The sequence below is a fragment of the Gaeumannomyces tritici genome (genome assembly GCF_000145635.1).
Source record: "Gaeumannomyces tritici R3-111a-1 unplaced genomic scaffold supercont2.6, whole genome shotgun sequence".
Taxonomy (NCBI): Eukaryota; Fungi; Ascomycota; class Sordariomycetes; order Magnaporthales; family Magnaporthaceae; genus Gaeumannomyces; species Gaeumannomyces tritici.
Genome location: NW_008804550.1, coordinates 1,760,225 through 1,776,743, shown reverse-complemented (window position 1 = coordinate 1,776,743; position 16,519 = coordinate 1,760,225). Strand labels below are relative to the sequence as shown.

Genomic DNA, 16,519 nt, shown 5'->3' with positions numbered 1-16,519 from the left:
TCGGACTTCCCGCCCGTGCCCGCGCGGACACTTGCCTCGACACCACACGGGCTGGCTGTGGTAACTACCGTGAGGGTGTCGAGTGACTGCCGAGAGGCGGCAGGACGCAGGAGCTAGGCTGTATTGTGTGTCCCTTTCCACCGAGGTGCTGTCGGGAATCGGTCTAAAGCCGAGAAGTAATTATATTGATCCTGCAAGCTGGTCTTACCTGCATATTCACCGGCCCATTTTACGCGGCCTAGCAGCAATCGAGCTGTTGGTAGAAACCCCGCACGCGCACGAGTGGATCGGTCTACCCGAATAGGCAACAAGCATCGACCGCTGTGTGCATGTCCGCGGTAAGTCCAACTCCTCCCGACTTTCTGCGTGTAAGCTTATCCTCGACTTTCGGAAGACGACGAAGTTGATGTAGCCGCGGCGACGTAAAGGATTGAACTGGACTGGGACGGGCAAGAGCTATAGCTGTACGCCTTTCGATTGAGACAGTGTTTTCGTAAAAGACAAGAACAGCTTCTTGCTGGAGTCTTGCTCGTGTATAAAAAGCCAGACGGCCTGCCCCAGGACTGATCTCTTTTCTTCTCCCTTCTCCTCAGGCCAGCCATCCCCGATCGCATTGCCCCCTCCAAGCTCCATCCTCACGAGACAGCATCAAGCTTCTTCAAGACAAACCCCCCTCTCTACAAAATGAAGTTCTCCGCCGTCATCGTCTTCGCCCTGGGCGCCGCCGCCGCCGCCGTCCCTGACAACTCTCCCGTCGAGGATATCGAGCTGATCTCGCGCGAGCAGCCGGTCGAGATCAGCGAGCTGATCGCCCGGCAGACCTGCAACTTTAACTGCCCGAGTGCTGTCCGCATCCGGCCGGTGGGCTGCCTCCGCTCCTGCCAAAGCAACTGCGTCCACTACGCTTGCCGAGGCGGCAACCGTGTATGCCCTCTTTGCGCACCATTGAATCTTGCGGGGGGAGAAAAGGAAAAAGCTAATTCAAGTCATTTCCCGAGTCTAGGCCGTCTGCAGCGATGGCGTCAGGAACTGCGTCGGCAGCACCTAAGGGGTCTCGACAACAGCACACCTGCTTTCCGGTAAGACAGAAAAAGGCATGCTGCGCCCGGAACTCGAGTTTGATTGTCAGCTAATGTTCAACTAGCCCTTTCTTCAGCCAACAGATGGTTTGTGACTCAGCACAAGCCAGAGAAGGTGGCGGATATCAAGAGAAGAGACAAGACTTTCTTTCCCTTTGTCACGAAGTTTTTCTTCTTCCCTTTAGCTCGAGTCACTCCTTTAGACAGAAATTCAAAATAAATCCTTGGCCGGGAAATTGAACAAACAACAAGCTCCTAAAATTATGCTTTAAACGTGTGTGTGCCTAGTCTTGGTTTTGCATCCAGTGTGGGGTAACTCGATGCGGCGACGTAACAAACTCCTTATACATGTCTTCAAGCGCTTTAACTCCCGCTTTTCCCATCCCTCAAAATGCTGTCCGTGTAGTTGAACCCCTAATGAAGAATATCGTCGCTAGCCGCACGTATCACTAGCCACGCATATCAAGGTGGTGCCAGCAGCCGCGGTAATTCGGGCTATCATAGCATATACCAAAGTTGTTTCAGTTGAAACTCTCGTCTTTGAAGCTTGGGCCTACCTGGCCGGTCCGCTGTTTTCCCACCACCATGAAAACTTGTTAAACTACGACTTGCGGATATAAACCGCCATACCAACACCCGTGGCCCACGGGTTTTCCTCAACCCCCTGGACTCGGCCACCAGCCCGGGTGCAGCTGTCCATGATCCGGCCGGCAGTGCTGGCAACATCCTGGCTGTTTTGTCGTGGTGATCCGCGTTGTCAGCATCATCATCATCACCACAACGTCCACAAAAGTCGACGGTTTGTTGGGGAGCCGGGGGGCCTTGATAAAAACATACCACCTGGAACTCGAAACCCCCCCCCGCCGGCTCCAACCCCGACGATCCGCGCGCCGGGGTTGCTGCCCGAGTACGCAAACTGCGATATCGTGTGGGTCTCGCAACGGTGGCCCCCAGGGCAGCGAGGAAGTTGATGCAGATGATGGCATCCGGGACCTGTAAATAAGAAGGGTTAAGTAGGCACACGACATGCCACGGTCGCCGTCACATCAGTCGTAAGTTTTCTGTTTACTGCAGAAGGAAAATTTACTGATGCCTCAGTACCCGCAACATTATTGCAGATTACCCGCTTCTCGAGGCCCCGCGGATCCATGGTGGCGACGGTGGCGTTCCATGCCTCGACGGCCTGCTCCGGCGTGAGGGCCTTCTCGGGCGTGGCGATGATGTCCTCCACCCACTGCGCGAAGGAAAAGGGAGCGGCGGGAGCTCTGGGGATGGTGGTGCCCAGTCCGGTGCCGGATGTTGGGGCAGCCGTCGCGAAGGACGACAGGACGGCTGCGACCGAGAGCCACGCTTGATGCATTGCAGAGGTTTTGGAGGGGAAATCTTGGTAGGTTTGAGAGAGAGGCGCCAACAAATTTGTTTCGGGTGCAGCTGCTGCTTGGGAGCTGTGTCCTGCCCTTTTGCTCTCGCGCTGTCTTTCCTCGGAGCGCGTCTTTATATAGCCCGAGAGACAACGTGTACCTTCCTGACTTCGCATAGTATAATTATCTGTCGCTCACCTCATCCAGTATGCGCAGTCAGCAAAAGGGACTTTGCATCAAGAGGTCCCTTACATCAATCTTTGTGGGGGCCTGGTCGTGTATGCAGTCAGCAAAGCCTTGGGAACGCCCCATCTCGGTTGCTATCAGGCGGGCAAGCGGGGCCCCGCCGCTGAAGTTGAAGGGGTGATTTGGTGGCGACGGTGAGGGCCGCAAGATCGAGGCAGGCGGCAGAAGGTTCCGCATTCCCGCCGCCCCGAGAGACGACGACGGGGGTGGCCGGGCGGGGAAGAGCACGGGAGAGCACGGGACCGTCTACTGTCACACGGAGATATCCTGGCCATCTGGGAATAGCCTCAGGCTCCCAGAGGTGGGGTAACCCCATGCGGGAATCAGGCGCCGGATCAGCGGGGCCAACCGATGCAATGAGGCGACCCATCGATCGGACGGCTAGGACGGGAATGGGCCGGGCTGAGCGCCCGGCCCACAGGAACCCCTCTATATGATCTCTGCCTCCTCTCCTTGACTCTTCAGCAGACTCTGCCTCCTTAAGCATCTCTTGAGGCCATAAAAGAGTATTAGCTTCAATAAGAGATCACCCTCTCAAGCCTGCATTGCACCCTTGTGACATCTACCCAGCGACGAACGGACTCTGGGGAGCTGGGACCGCATGTGGTGTTGTTCCTGGAAATGTGGCTGTCTCCTGGCTGGCACGCGGGTATCCCCCCAAGGATATGCACATTCCGCCCGACCATCTTTCATCCAAAATAGCGCCTCCGAGCACGCTCTATTAGAAGATTGTATACTGCCCAACTAAGTATATGTCTAACCCCTCCCGTACCGCATAGCCCCCCTACTTCCCGGGCGCATTCGCCTCCTTCCCCTTGTACCCCTTGCTCCCCTCCATCTTCGCCCACGGCGCAGACACCTCCTCGCTCTCCCCCAGCGTCCCTGCCAGCTCCGGGAAGTGCCGCGCGAGCACGTCCTTCATGGACGTGCCCTGCACCCAGCGCAAGCGCTCGCGCGTGTCCGTGTCCTCGTCCCATTGTTGGCGTCGCGACGCCATCAAAATAAAAATCCGGAACGCCGTCTCGCTGAACCCGGACACGGGGACGACGGGCTCGCTGAGAACCTACGACCGCGTCTACTTTTGTCACGTCGCCGCCGTAGGCCTCAGACAGGCGGTCCGCCTGCTCCTTGTTTTGGGGGCCTGTAATGTCGAGGAACGCACGAGGCACGCTCAGGTGGCGGAACTCGCAGTAGCGCGGGACACCACGCTCGCGGTTGCGCAGGATGCCGATGGTGCCGAGGTCGCGGCGGACGCCGTCCGGGTCGGTGAAGTCGCGCAGGAAGGAGGGGTAGTTATAGTTCGTGATTGTTCCGGAGTAGTCGACGCCGAAGGAGTAGAAGTGGACGGTGAGCGACAAGGCGTCTTTTCCATCCTCCAGGGGTTTGCCCCCCCCCTCAAAGGCGAGGTCCCGCATGTGAGTTGTAGCGACGTGCTAGCCGTTTCTCTGGGAAGCGGAAAAGAAGGCGGCGTTGCCCGGGGATCCCCGAGATGATTTCGCTCGTCCCGGACACGCACCCCACGAGCCTGGTGAGTCGTTCGCCGACGAGCTCCCACCGGTTTGTGTTCACGCCAGCCTCGAGCCCCTGGCGCGCCAGGATCGCGGGCGTCCACTCGGCCGTGTGGATCTTGGCCATCGGCGCGCAGTTGGCTAGCCGCGCCTTGTCGAAGGCCTGGTCCCCCGTCCAGCCCGGGTGCAAGCCCCGCAGCTCGTCGCAGAGGCTGTTGTGCTCGAGCGCAAAAGGCGTGCGCAGCATCTCCATGCCGGCCCACCAGTTGCTGTGGAAGCCCGTGGGCGGGTTCCCCTGGGCGTCGCGGGGCAAGGAAGCGCCCATGCCGTCTGGATTGAAGGTCAGCGTGCCGTCCGGCTCCTGTCCCCGCAGCGGCGCTGTCACGGCCTCGGACAAGCTGTAGATCTGCGAGCTGTCCCACCAGGCCGTGTTCTTGTTCCTGTAGCCCCGGCACTTGGCGTCGGACGGGTCCAGCACGGCGTCGGGCTTTGTCTAGGGTAGCCCCATCTTCCTTCCTCCGGCGGCCCAGCTGTCGCCCTCGGGCAGGGGGACGTCGAACTTGGCAGTTTCTTCGGTCTCGTCGTGGATGCGGGCAGTAGGCTTGCGAAGATGCTGAAGGGGTTTAAGGAGATGCAAGGGCAGCAGCAGGCGCAGGCGGCATAGGCAGGCTGGGTTTTAACAGGCATTGAACGACCAGCAAAAGCACGGATTTCCCGCCCAAACTAGTATGCTATTTTGGCAGTTTGTGCTGCACGGTGACTCCGCCATTTTGGGGTTGAATAGCAATACATGCGGGGTGATGTAGCACTCCCCCTGATCAACCTTCCCATTCCTTGTCAAGCATGTCATTCTTTCCATCCTGCCTACTGCTTCCCTCCCCTCGCCCCCGAGTCTCCCGTCCTGCTGCACGTTTGTTATCTTCCGACGAGCCCGCCCGGTGCGCATACAGCCCTGCAGAACCCAAGCACCAAATACGACAATACCTTCATATCCTGGCATTTAGTTATCGTAAAGGGGCCGCACTGCTTGAGACAAAGGAATGTGCGGGCGCTCCGGTTCCGGTTGGGCTCATTCCTTATGTACTCCACGTACGCCTTGTCGAATGTGGCGATGGTAAGGAAGACTTCATGCCTGTCCTGGGCAATCAACAGGCGTCTGAAGGTGGTTGTTCACAAAGGCGTTAGTTGTAAAACGAGGGAAATGGGAAATGGGAGAGGGAAAAAAGAAAAGAAAAGCTTACCTGGCTTTGCCGCCCTTCTGATAGCTTTCTGGGGGTTCTTGGCTAATCCAGGCCGCCATCTGCGAAGCCTCCTGCATTCTGATCTTCGGCTCATCCCAGGAGCGGATGAACGGCTTCACCTCGATAATGGCGGCTTTGCGCCCACTCCACGTTTGGAAGTAGCCGTCGACGCGGGACTCGTAGGTCTTGGGATAGGGTGACTTCTGCATGTTGTTGGCTATGAACGCGGCCCGGTGGAGGGTCCAGCCCCCCTTCACGTCCTTGCAGGTGATCGTGATCGAGATCAAGTAGTCGATCAGAGCCGTGTTGACGATCTGCTCGTCCTCGGCTTTGGGGTAAATCTCGACCGCATCCTTGCCGGCTGCGGAGTGTTCCGAGAGCTGCGTGGTTGCCGACTTCCCCGACAAGGAGCTGTGGCTCCGTTCCCGGTGCACCAGCCCGGAGCTTGCCACCCCTGACGTCAAAGCATCGACGGCGGCGGCATGATCGGCGTAATTGGGCATGTTGGTGCGGGGCCTTAATACGTAGGTAGATGGTGGCTGATCGGTCGGGCGGAGCTTGATTTCGGACGTGGCGAGCTGGTGATATCTCGGGATAGTGAAGAGGCCGAGGTCGGGGAAGCTCCCCTCTTGGCCGGGGTTGGCGCCCTCGATATCACTGATGTACGCATTCCACTCGGCGTTCTCCTTGAGGGATTCCCGGGCGCTGTCGTATGATGCCTTCGCAAAGAGGTCGTGTGTTCCGGCTTCGACCTTGGCCTGGAGGTCTGCAGCGTTGGATTTGGTGTACAAAACGCGGAGAAGCAAGAATTGAGGCCACTCGATCTCGGAGCCAGAGTTGATGGGGACATATGGAGGGTTATCGTGGAGTGAATAACCGCTTAGCTTTCCGGCATTCGCGGGTGCGTAACCCTTTGCAGGTGCGGATACATTCCATTTAGCTATGGCTTTGTCCCATGCAGCTATGCGTTTCTCCCATTTACTCGGAGTAGCCGGGAAGTCGCGGTGGTCGGTGGGTTTGAATGGTGTAAATTGGGTTGGGAGTGCCATGGTGGAGGGCGGGGAGAAGGGATGCAGCAACAGAGTGTAGGTTCGTTGTAGGCGGACAAGGCTTGGCTGATGCGCTGGGTGAAAGAGATAACTTGAAGGAGGCGATTCGTAAACGGCCCGCGAGATTTGATGGAGGTTGAGCCCAAAATGACAATCTATTGGGTTTCCTCGAGGCGATGCAGTTGGTGCGATGCAGTTGGTGCGATGCAGTTGGTGCGATGCAGTTGGTGATGTTGGGGTGGTCATCCTGAGCACGCCTGGAATCACAAACAGCATGCTGCTTTGGGAAGCTGTAAGCCAAAAGGCAGGAGCGACCTGGAAGCTGTGAGCCAAAAGGCAGGAGCGACCTGGAAGCTGTGAGCCAAAAGGCAGGAGCGACCTGGAAGCTGTGAGCCAAAAGGCAAAAGCGACCTGGATAGCTCCCACCACCCACCCATTTTTTCAAAGCTGCCCGTTTCCGCTTTGGTTAACTCGTGCGTTCAAGATTTGCAGCGGCGGTTTGCTGCAAAGGAGCTTTGGGCGAAGCGCCGTTTTAGGTTTGTCATTTTTGGAGCAGTATCACGGCTTTTAAGGCCCCTGTGCGTATAGAAGCTATTCGCACGGGTGATTGCCTGGAAGGATCCGGGACCCACTCTTCTGGTGGGCCCACGCCCTAACCCTGTCAGGTGACCACGCGTGCGCCAATTGGGCTTATCCCAATTGGGAACGCGAGGGGTTGGGCGTTGGGAACTGGCCAACGGCCCCACCATCTGCCATTTGGCCAGGGCCATGGGCCCCGCAGTTTGGTACAGTGCCTGCTCCAGACACTCGCACACTGTCCCCCAGTTAACCAGGCGCCCAGTGTGACGCACCAGTTGCGTCGTTTGGCGCCCACGGCCGTCCCCACCCAAACTTTCCCCCGCCGACATCAATCACATCACCAACCAACACTTGACGCCGAAACACGCGGCCATCTGCGCTACCGTCAACTCTTGGTCGCCGCCTTGCTCCTTCGCGCGCCCTTCCAAACGCCTTGGACCTTGCTCCGTCTTCCTTGACGTCCGCCCGCATCCCGCCCAAGATGCCCCCAATCTCATCCTCACCGCCGCCCAGTCCACCGTCAGAGCCTCCTGCATCCCAGCCCACCATAGCATCCACGACCTATCCCGACTACGTCCTCCGCCAGGAGCAACTTGGGCTTGACATGACCGCTGTCATCACAAGCTACAGACGCAAAACGGCAGACTGGGACACGAGTCTCGACGACAATTTTTGGAGGTTCGTCGGGAACCATCCGACCGCCAAACAGTTCAGTGTGAACATTTCGGAGCTCAACCTCGAAGAATCGAGCCCGTCGACTGACCCGGCCAAGTTTCTGCTTGTCCGGCCCATCGACCCCGTCTTGATGAAGCAATGGCTGGGCGAGATAACGTCTTCGCCGGACTTGCCGGACTTGTCCAGTCTTGTTGTCCGCGGTCAACCAACAGACCCGTCCGATCGGTACCACGCAGCGTCCTGCCTGTCCGGCAAAGTGAGTAGCCTGGTTGAGGAGCTCGGTTGCGAGGGCAAGACGCTTTTCTCCCCGAGCCTAGGACGTTGGCCGTTCATGAAAGATACCCCGCAGAGCTACATGGATGGCATCTACTTCGCAATCGAGTGGGTTCTCGACTACCAGGAGAGCGGAGACGAACTAGAGCCTCCATCTGCGCCGCATTCGGTTGCCTTCCTTGCGTGCATGTCGCCGATGCGCGATGACCTCCTTGCCCAGGAGCTGCTTACGATTTTCCGTCTCGCCATCCACCGCTTCCTGACCAGCACCGAGTGTTCCCTGACCAGCACCGAGGGTTTTCGCGTCGTTCCGGTAGGTTCGCAAGCAATCCTGCACCATGTCTGACTTGGACTAACCCGAACCCAACCACAGGTTACGCTAATAACTGTATCTGGAGATAACTTGCGGGTTCTGCACGCATACATCGACGATGTCAGTCGCATCATCAATGTGCGCAAGTCAAAGATCTACAACATCAACATCAATAACCTTAGGGTCAAGGGGCGAGAGCAGTTCTGGACACTCATCCTCCAATGGGTGCTCGCCACACCAGACATGCAGTCTGTTCACGACTTGGAGAAGCGACTCCCCCTAGCCGCCGCCGCAGGCAGCGAGCAGAGCGCGGCGGCTACGACAACCAGCAGCGCAGCCCGGCGCCCCCCACGGATCGTGCGGTTCCACAGCGAGACTACTACGACCGGCAGCAGCCTGCACCCGACGAGCGCGCAGTAGGCGGAGCGGCCGGTGTCCCGGGGCCAGCGGGCGCCTGAGCAGTACGCCGGGTACCGCGGCGAGGAGGTGGCGCGGCACGTCTCGCCCGCCCGCAGCAGCTACGGCGGGCAGCAGGACCCGATATACCGCGACGATCGGCGCTGCCGGGAGGACCACGACTACAGCAGGGAGCGGCAGCCGCAGTACCCAGAGGAGCAGCCGTACAGGGTGGAGCGGCGCGCGGGGGACCAGTACAGAGAGATGTCGCGTCGCTACTAGGTGGGGCGACGCGCGGGCAAGGGGCGCAGGACCGGCGTGTCTTTTGAAGCATTTGAAGCACAGGGAAACTGGAACACGGGACAGACGAGGCTGGGATACCCAAGCAGGTTGCGGCAGGGAAGCCGAGAAGAGCAACACATTTTGGGATTGGACGACAGGGCTTACGAAGGACAGGACAGGCGCATTGAATTGATATTTTTTTGTCTTTTTGTCTCCACATGTGCGAACTCTACTACACGTGTGTGCCAGGGCCCGACGGTGCCGCGGTACCGGGTCGCGGGGAGACGTTCCTGGTCGGCGTCTCGGCCGGATGTCCAAAGGCGGGCACGGCTCGGCACAGGACCGTAGGGCGGGCGGGTGGAGGGAGAAGGCCAGGGCAGGGCAGGTAGGCGGCCCGGGACGAGGTGGCACTAGGGCTGCTTCATCTAGCACCCCATTGTTCATGAAGGACCAAAGTAATGGGGTGGACACAAACATGCCGGCACTAACGGCCGGACACCTTTGGAGGCTGCGTTCTGGGGCCGGAAGAGGGATGTCGAGATCCTGCTGGAGAACGGAGCCAAGGCCAACCTGGAGTGTACGGGCAAGGGCCGTCGGAAGCTGGTGGTTGACTTTGCAGACGAACTGCCAGACAACGCAGATGAGCGAGCGGCGACATGTGGCCTCTACAGAGAGGACATGGTCAAGCGTAGCCGCGAGAGGTGGCACATGGCCTGCCTTCTGAAAGAGCACGCTAGAGCGCAGAATCAGGGGGCGGGCGTCACCAGCTCAAGCACTGGGGCGTTTAGTGGCCGCTATGAGCGGCTGGACTACCTGGGCACCGCAGGACATCACCCGGTCGGTTCCCCCCCGATTTACGTCAAGGACTACGCGGGCGCTGTGACGGAACTTTGCGCTATTGCCGGGCACCGACTGGCGCCCACCGGTTTGGATCGGGAGGTTCCGTGGAGGTACAACGCCTGCCACGCGGAAAAGCAGCTGATTGGGCACCTCGCCAGCCGCCACCGGTCCCTGCCAGGCGACCTGCCGGACCCTGAGGGCCTCCCGGACATGTTGCGCCTGAGCCTTGCGGACGACGGCTCCAACACTATCGAGAGGAGAGGGACAGGTCCCGGCTCAAGTGTGCGGAGCTCGCAAAAGCGGAGCCGCCGGTCCAGCTGATAAAGACCAGTGGACGAGCATTGCTGGTGTGATTCGAAACTAGTTTGTGCATTATACCCTATTTAGATGATGCCTCACCCTCAGCCTACAGATTCCCTGAGGCCGTACGTATGCTGCTGCTGCTGCGGGCCAGCAGGACGACCGGACTCCTCCGCCGGCGCCACCCCAAAGCTGGTGAGCTCGGCGCCGCTGTGCGTCTCGAGGTCGAAGCGCGTGTACGGGTTGCGTCCCCCGACGTACTTGCTCGGCGACGAGTCCTCGGCGTGGCCCGACTGGCCCCTCTGGTCCGAGGCGCCGCCGTCCTTGGACGAGTCCCCCATGATGGAGGGCCAGAAGTGGATGGCGAACTTGCGGAGGGTCGGCATGGAGCCGCAGATGATGAAGAGGTTTGCTTCGAGGATTCTGGGTCCGCGATGTTGCGACGGGGTCAGTGGCTGGACATTGACGGGGCAGGAAGGACAAACACTTACGACCAGACGTTCGCCGGCCCCGCATCCCACGAGATGTCTTTCGAGGTCAGCAGCGTCGGCAGGAGCTGCAGGCGCACGACCGAGGTGATCAGGGTCAGGCTGGCAATGCCAAAGATGACCATGGCGCCGAGCTTTTGGGCCAGGCGCATCCTCAGCCGGAGGATGGTGGGGATGGGGATGATGAAGAGGACGCAGTCCGAGACGATGTTGGAGACGGCGATGGCCATGTACAGGACGTTGGAGTCGAGGCACCTGCCCGTGCCCAGCAGCTCGGGGACCCAGAACGAATCGATGGGGTCGCAACCGAAGAGCAGCATGCACGCGATGATTATCGTGTAGCAGCCGACCATGCCGCAGGCCGCCCAGATGGCGCGCTGGAACCAGGCCCGGGGCGAGATGCCGCGGTAGTAGAGCAGGATGGACGTCTTGGTGAAGCCGTTGCAGAGGATGAAGGCGGTGGCGGCGACGTAGGACACCATCAGGCTCTTCTCGAACGTCTCGATGGACATCTCCCAAGTGTGGTGGCAGAGCCCGCCGATGCTGATGGAGTATATCTGCGTCGACTGCATTACTACCGAGAAGGCCTGGGGTGTTTTTTTTTTCCTCACCCTCGCGTTAGCCGGATTTCCACGCATCCCTCCCAACTTCCAAACACCCCGCCCCGTTCGGAGTCTCATCAGTCACTGACCCACGCAATACACATGAACCAGTCGTCGACCTTGAAGCCCGCTCCGAGGTAGATCTTGGTGTAGATGCGCTGACAGAGCGCGACGAGGGCGATGGGGCCGAGAATGCCGGCGACAAGGTAGTGCTCCAGCGCGCTCTGGCGCCGGGGGTTCGAGAAGTCGACGATATAACCCTCGGGCGGCGGGATGAATACTGTGACGCCGTTCACGACGGGGAACCCAGCCACCGAGGACTCGCGGGCGGCCATGTTGGCGTGGAGAAAGGGTGATGTGCTCAGACGACGCTAGGGCAGCGGGAAGCTCCCGTGCGGATGGGGCGGGAGCGGGTTATGGATCTGACTATAAAAGGGAGCAGGGCGGTGTTTCCTTCCGCCGGGGGAGGGGACCCCAGACATCCCCTGGAGATCGATCGCGGGCGGCGGGGCTGGGAGTGCCGGACGACACGCCCGGTTTGGGCCCTTCGCCTGTGATCGGGCAACATCCATCACACCTTCTCTCCTGCTGTCGGCCCACAGGGCAAGGCGCCGAGATGGTATGGTACCTACAATGGTCATCAAGTCCGGGGCTTGCTGATGCCGGCCCCTGGGCACATTAGAGGTTTCCCCGAAATAATGCCCGAACAAGGCATGACTTGCCCCGCCGGGCCCCCCTCCAACAGGAAGGTCTTGGTGTCTTGTTCGCATGCGAGTGGCCGGCACGGGGAGGATTCGCTGGGCGTGAGCCAACGCCGCTCACCGTCCTCACTTTCACTGCAATGGTAATCATCGCGTATGCGACAAGAACCGAAGCGAAATTGCCCCAATCGGCGCGACCCGCCTCCCGATGGCCACCCACACGGGCCGATGTGATAAAACTTACCCCCAGAGCTCACCAACTGCAGCTTCCGTCGTTCCATTTTCCTTCCATTCTTCCCTCTACTCACAGCCGCTCTTTTTCTTTTGGTACTCCCGCCTCCTTGCTGTGTTTCTTATTCTGTGTAGCCTGTCATGTTGTTTCCAGCGCGGCTCCTGGCCGTCGGCGCCATGGTCCTTGCTCTCGCGGACCCGGCTCTGGCCGTCCCGACCACTACCACTACCACCACAGCCGCCACTACCAGTGCCACCTCGGAGGCCGCCGCCCCCAACGCCATGCAGCTGCTGAGTTACATCAAGCGCAAACCGGGCATGTCGCGCGAGGATTTCTGGAAACACTGGGACAGCACCCACGCGCCGATTGGTAAGGCCCTAAGGCCCCCCTCCTCCCTCGCCCCAAACTCCCCCTCATCCCTGTTACGCACGCAAGAGCCTCCCTCCACCCGCACCACCACCACACGAAACTTACCATGCATGTCTGCCTGCCTGCCTGCCCGCCTGCCATCCCAAAAAAAAAAAAAAGTCGCCCCTCTGGCCACCAAGTTCGGCATCAACGCCTACTCGCAGATGCGCGCGTTCGGGCAGATCCTGCCGCAGAACGCCGGCGAGGAGGCGCCCGCGTCGTCCACGCTCACGTCCTTTGACGGCGTCGCCTTCTTCCAGTACCGCGACCCGGCCGCGCTGGCCGCCATGCTGGCGCACCCGTACTACGCCGAGGTCGTCGCGGTCGACGAGGCCAACTTCATCGACAAGGCGGCCCACAACGGCGGCCAGGTCGCCGTCTACCTGTCCGAGATCTCGGACGTCGTCGGCGACGGCCACGCCGACGAGAACCTGTCGCGCGACGTGTGGAAGGGCGACGATGCCATCAGGACAAAGTACCGCCAGTTGTTTGAGGAGTACGACAAGCGGGTTCAGTAGCGAGTCGGCCCTCCCTTGACCCCCTGCACTTGTCCCCGAGGGGAGACGGGAATGGGAATGGTGGGAGGAGGCTACGGGGCCGGGTGTTGGTAGATATGGAGCTCTGTAATGTAATAGGAATCAGGACGCAAAAGAGGCCGCCCAATGCATGGAAGGAAGCGTGCCGGGAAAAAACGGCCATTGTATCCCGTCAATCAAAAGTCTCTAGATTAAATAAATCTCGTCGAGCTCCTTTTGCACATGGCCCACCACCCGGTCCTCGCACAAGTCTTCCTTGTCCAGCCCAGTGTCCCGATATCTAGCAATCCCAAAGTCTTCGAATACCGACGACCAGCCCTCGGGCATGTCCTTGAGGCGCCACTTCCGCTCCTCGGACGGACGGACCTGCCCTCGCATGAATTCTCCCACGCGGGAAAACAGCCTTCTGTCGGGCGGGCAGCCAAGCAACTGGGGCTGGCTCCGCTCCCTGAGGACGAGGCCTTTGATCCGGAGGTTGCCCTGCTCCCTATAATAGAGCGGCAGAAAGTAGAAGCCGGGCAGAGGGCCCGCAAATCCCAACTCCTTTGCCATCTCCTCTGCCTCCTCCTCTTCCTCCTTGTAGTCGAAGTGAACGTTGACATGATGGTCGTCGTCGCTGACGCGGGAATAGGAGCATAGAAAGGAGGTGTTTCCAGGATAGGGGAACATGCACAGGGGGACCAGGGCCCCGCGCAGGTGCAGGGTGGCCGCTGCATGGTCCATGGGCCAGCCGAAAGGGTTGAGCCGCTCGAACGGCGGCCTGCTCGCCAGGTGCGTCAGCGTGCGCGGGCCGTTTGCGCCGGGGAAGTATCGGATTGCCTGCGGGCAGCTGGCCCACGACCACGTGGGAATTATGGGGGTCTTTATCGAAGACTTTTCTTCGTGGTTCCCTTCGGCAGCAGGCTGCTGCTGTTGCGGCGTTTCCTCAAAGGACAAGGCCTCCCTTCGTAGCGGTATCTTGGGCGCGTGCATCCATATCAGCTGCGAGAGGAAGTCGTCCCATTGTCCTTGATCCCCATCGGGGCCACCACCCATTACTGACAGCCGGTACCACATTCCGCAGTAGTAGTCGCCTAGGACGTCAACCAAGGCGTTGACGACGCCCGCCAGTGCCACGAGTCGGTCGGGGGCGTATGTGAAGTCGGCCTTGGAGTAGATTTCGATCACCTCGCGCCACATGATGAGCGTCTCCTCGCGGTCGTCTGGGGTGCTCTCCGCGTCTTCTTCTGTTCCGCCGCTGCGCTTGGCTGCGGCTGCTTTGTTGCGGGCCTTGATGATAAAGTTTCTCAGCTCGGCAGTGTCGGGTGGCTGTAGGAACGGAGGGATGCCGTCTGGGTATGTCTCGCTACTTGTGCCAGCCGTGCAGTGCCACCACGCCTGCTTCTGCGAGACGTAAAGCGTCGCCGGGGCAAGGAGTATTTCCTGGTGCACCCAACCGCGGCCTATGAGCATGGATTGGAGCACCTGATGATCAAAGGCCGTGTGTGGATGTATCACGCTGCCCTCCGGCCAGTCATCGCCGGGGATGATCTTGTCGTCTCGCAGGCTCTGTACGAAGGCATTGCCGCGGCTGTATACAACAGGGAGCAAGGTCTCATTGCCGGGTCTCGCCAGCCTCCCGAGAAATCCGCTCTGGCACATGTCGTCGGCGTCTATGGCTGCCACGTTGAAGAGACTGCCGCCATAGATGCCGCCCATGATGCCAGCCTCGCGCTCCCAGTCTGGGAGGCTTCTATGTCAATATTTGGCCAATCTCTAGTGTACATGTCGCATTGAGACGCATACCTTGGAGAGAGTCCTGAAATATACACAGTGAATCAATCCACACATACTGGACGTCCAGCCAGCGGGCGACTTGGACGGCGTCTTGGAATACCTGCGGCAGTGATGCGATGCTGATGCCGGCGGATCGCAGCTCGGCCTCGTTCTCTCGGCGGAGTTTTGGGGGTTCTGGGACTGCCCAGCGGTGACTAAGTGTGATGTAGGTGCCCGTCCAGTTATCGCGAGGGAGCACACGCAGCAGCAGTGCCTTGTCAGTTATCTCAAGCACCCTCCGGGGCGCCTGGCGGGGCAATGCCTGGTATGCCCTGCAATGTTCGTGCGATTCGTGGGTTTGGCATCTAGCCACCCATTGCCGGACGAGGTCAGGGAGCTGCGCAGGATCAGGTCTTGGGCAGAATTTGAAGCCAGTCGGAGCGTTCACTGGAGGTAGTTCGATCAGCCTCGAGCTAGGTGGACGAGCAGCCAGGTTCGGCAAAACACAGGAGCTCAACTCACATGTCGTGACGGTGAAATACTCCTCAATACACCAGTACTCTCCGTTGTCCGGGGTCTCGAGCCGATCCTCCATGTGGATGGTGAAGAATCTTTTATCTTTGCCATTTTCTGGGCCACCAAGGCCATCGTGGAAGCCCGACCCAACCCAGAAAAGCGATGCCATCTGGTCTGGTCCAATGTCGTCCCATTCTGCCTTGACTCGGGCGAGAAATTCATCGCGGGCCGGCGCGGAATTGAACAGATGTTTGCAGACCACGCAACCGACGTCGAGCACCGCGCTCACCAAGCCGCGCTCGCTATGGTAAGGGCGGCGGAACCCGTGGCGATTGAAGATTGTGTCCGCGGTCAGGTCATAGACAAACTCTGGGTGAGGCTTGGCATGGAAAATGGCACGGCACCGGGTGCAGAGCTTGGATGACTGGGCTAGGTCAAGGATAGAGGCCTCGTCATAAACCGGTCGCGCAGACATTCCGTTTGGCTGCTGAGGAGCGGCTGCTGGGGCCATGTGGGCAGTCCAGGGGTTGAAGACACAACAGAACCGATGAGGGGTTTGTGGAGATTGATGATCAGATCGTGTTTTCCTCATGGGAAAATCTACCTGGGGATTCCCAGAAACCCCGTGGGTGAGGCCAGCAACAGTGGATTCAGGTCACGTGTGTACCTTCTCGACTGTAGGTTGCTTGGCAGTTGGCATACTAGTCTAGACCAGGCAAGGAGTGCAGACACTGACCGCTCTAACCCCCCAGATTTGTCGGCCAGCCTACTCCCATCTGCCATCCCGAGTGCCGCAACGTTGTATGGTGAGGAAAACGTGGAATCGCGGTATGATGTCGGCCGCCTGGGGCCACCAATGGTGGCTCCGTCTCCACCACAGCCATGCTTGGTCCGGCGCCGATCGAATAGCGTCAAGCGCCTTGGCGTAGTGGAGATGCACTGTTATCAGATCGATCTGATAAAAATGGCACGTAGTTGGAGGAGCTGCTCCGCGTTTGGAAACGAACACATGGTTTGGCGAACAGATATATAGCATTCCGATCACACACGTGAGTGTCCTTGTTGGTGGAAAAGCCAAGACAAAATACCAGGTAGCCCAGCGAAGCAAAAAGTTTGAAGCAGAAATTTGGAAACATGTT

At 59.4% G+C, this 16,519-nt stretch overlaps 7 protein-coding genes across 7 annotated transcripts; 3 read left to right on the top strand and 4 right to left on the bottom strand.

Moving 5' to 3' along the window:
* Positions 1 to 371: 371 nt before the first annotated feature.
* Positions 372 to 1,352, top strand: GGTG_10979 (hypothetical protein). Its single transcript, XM_009228858.1, has 3 exons — positions 372 to 924; positions 1,004 to 1,079; positions 1,145 to 1,352. The coding sequence occupies exons 1-2, from the start codon at positions 685 to 687 to the stop codon at positions 1,046 to 1,048; spliced, it is 285 nt and encodes a 94-aa protein (XP_009227122.1). The 5' UTR covers positions 372 to 684; the 3' UTR covers positions 1,049 to 1,079; positions 1,145 to 1,352.
* GGTG_10978 (hypothetical protein) lies at positions 1,302 to 4,101 on the bottom strand (the record flags this gene model as incomplete). Its single annotated transcript, XM_009228857.1, has 4 exons — positions 1,302 to 1,810; positions 1,917 to 2,627; positions 2,945 to 3,173; positions 3,754 to 4,101. 3 exons carry the CDS (start codon positions 4,099 to 4,101, stop codon positions 2,089 to 2,091), a joined length of 1,116 nt encoding a protein of 371 aa, XP_009227121.1. The 3' UTR covers positions 1,302 to 1,810; positions 1,917 to 2,088.
* A 1,008-nt stretch (positions 4,102 to 5,109) lies between these two features.
* GGTG_10977 (hypothetical protein) lies at positions 5,110 to 6,484 on the bottom strand (the record flags this gene model as incomplete). Its single annotated transcript, XM_009228856.1, has 2 exons — positions 5,110 to 5,350; positions 5,436 to 6,484. The coding sequence occupies 2 exons, from the start codon at positions 6,482 to 6,484 to the stop codon at positions 5,110 to 5,112; spliced, it is 1,290 nt and encodes a 429-aa protein (XP_009227120.1).
* A 1,060-nt stretch (positions 6,485 to 7,544) lies between these two features.
* GGTG_10976 (hypothetical protein) lies at positions 7,545 to 10,246 on the top strand (the record flags this gene model as incomplete). Its single annotated transcript, XM_009228855.1, has 5 exons — positions 7,545 to 8,324; positions 8,385 to 8,681; positions 8,745 to 8,974; positions 9,252 to 9,465; positions 9,531 to 10,246. The coding sequence occupies 5 exons, from the start codon at positions 7,545 to 7,547 to the stop codon at positions 10,161 to 10,163; spliced, it is 2,154 nt and encodes a 717-aa protein (XP_009227119.1). The 3' UTR covers positions 10,164 to 10,246.
* On the bottom strand, positions 10,191 to 11,862 carry GGTG_10975 (hypothetical protein). The gene is made up of 3 exons (XM_009228854.1): positions 11,322 to 11,862; positions 10,634 to 11,217; positions 10,191 to 10,565 (listed from the first exon to the last, which is right to left on the bottom strand). The coding sequence occupies exons 1-3, from the start codon at positions 11,565 to 11,567 to the stop codon at positions 10,244 to 10,246; spliced, it is 1,152 nt and encodes a 383-aa protein (XP_009227118.1). The 5' UTR covers positions 11,568 to 11,862; the 3' UTR covers positions 10,191 to 10,243.
* GGTG_10974 (hypothetical protein) lies at positions 11,834 to 13,335 on the top strand. Its single transcript, XM_009228853.1, has 2 exons — positions 11,834 to 12,534; positions 12,694 to 13,335. Exons 1-2 carry the CDS (start codon positions 12,306 to 12,308, stop codon positions 13,089 to 13,091), a joined length of 627 nt encoding a protein of 208 aa, XP_009227117.1. The 5' UTR covers positions 11,834 to 12,305; the 3' UTR covers positions 13,092 to 13,335.
* Positions 13,158 to 16,166, bottom strand: GGTG_10973 (hypothetical protein). Its single transcript, XM_009228852.1, has 3 exons — positions 15,387 to 16,166; positions 14,895 to 15,311; positions 13,158 to 14,830 (listed from the first exon to the last, which is right to left on the bottom strand). The coding sequence occupies exons 1-3, from the start codon at positions 15,970 to 15,972 to the stop codon at positions 13,296 to 13,298; spliced, it is 2,538 nt and encodes an 845-aa protein (XP_009227116.1). The 5' UTR covers positions 15,973 to 16,166; the 3' UTR covers positions 13,158 to 13,295.
* Positions 16,167 to 16,519: the final 353 nt, after the last annotated feature.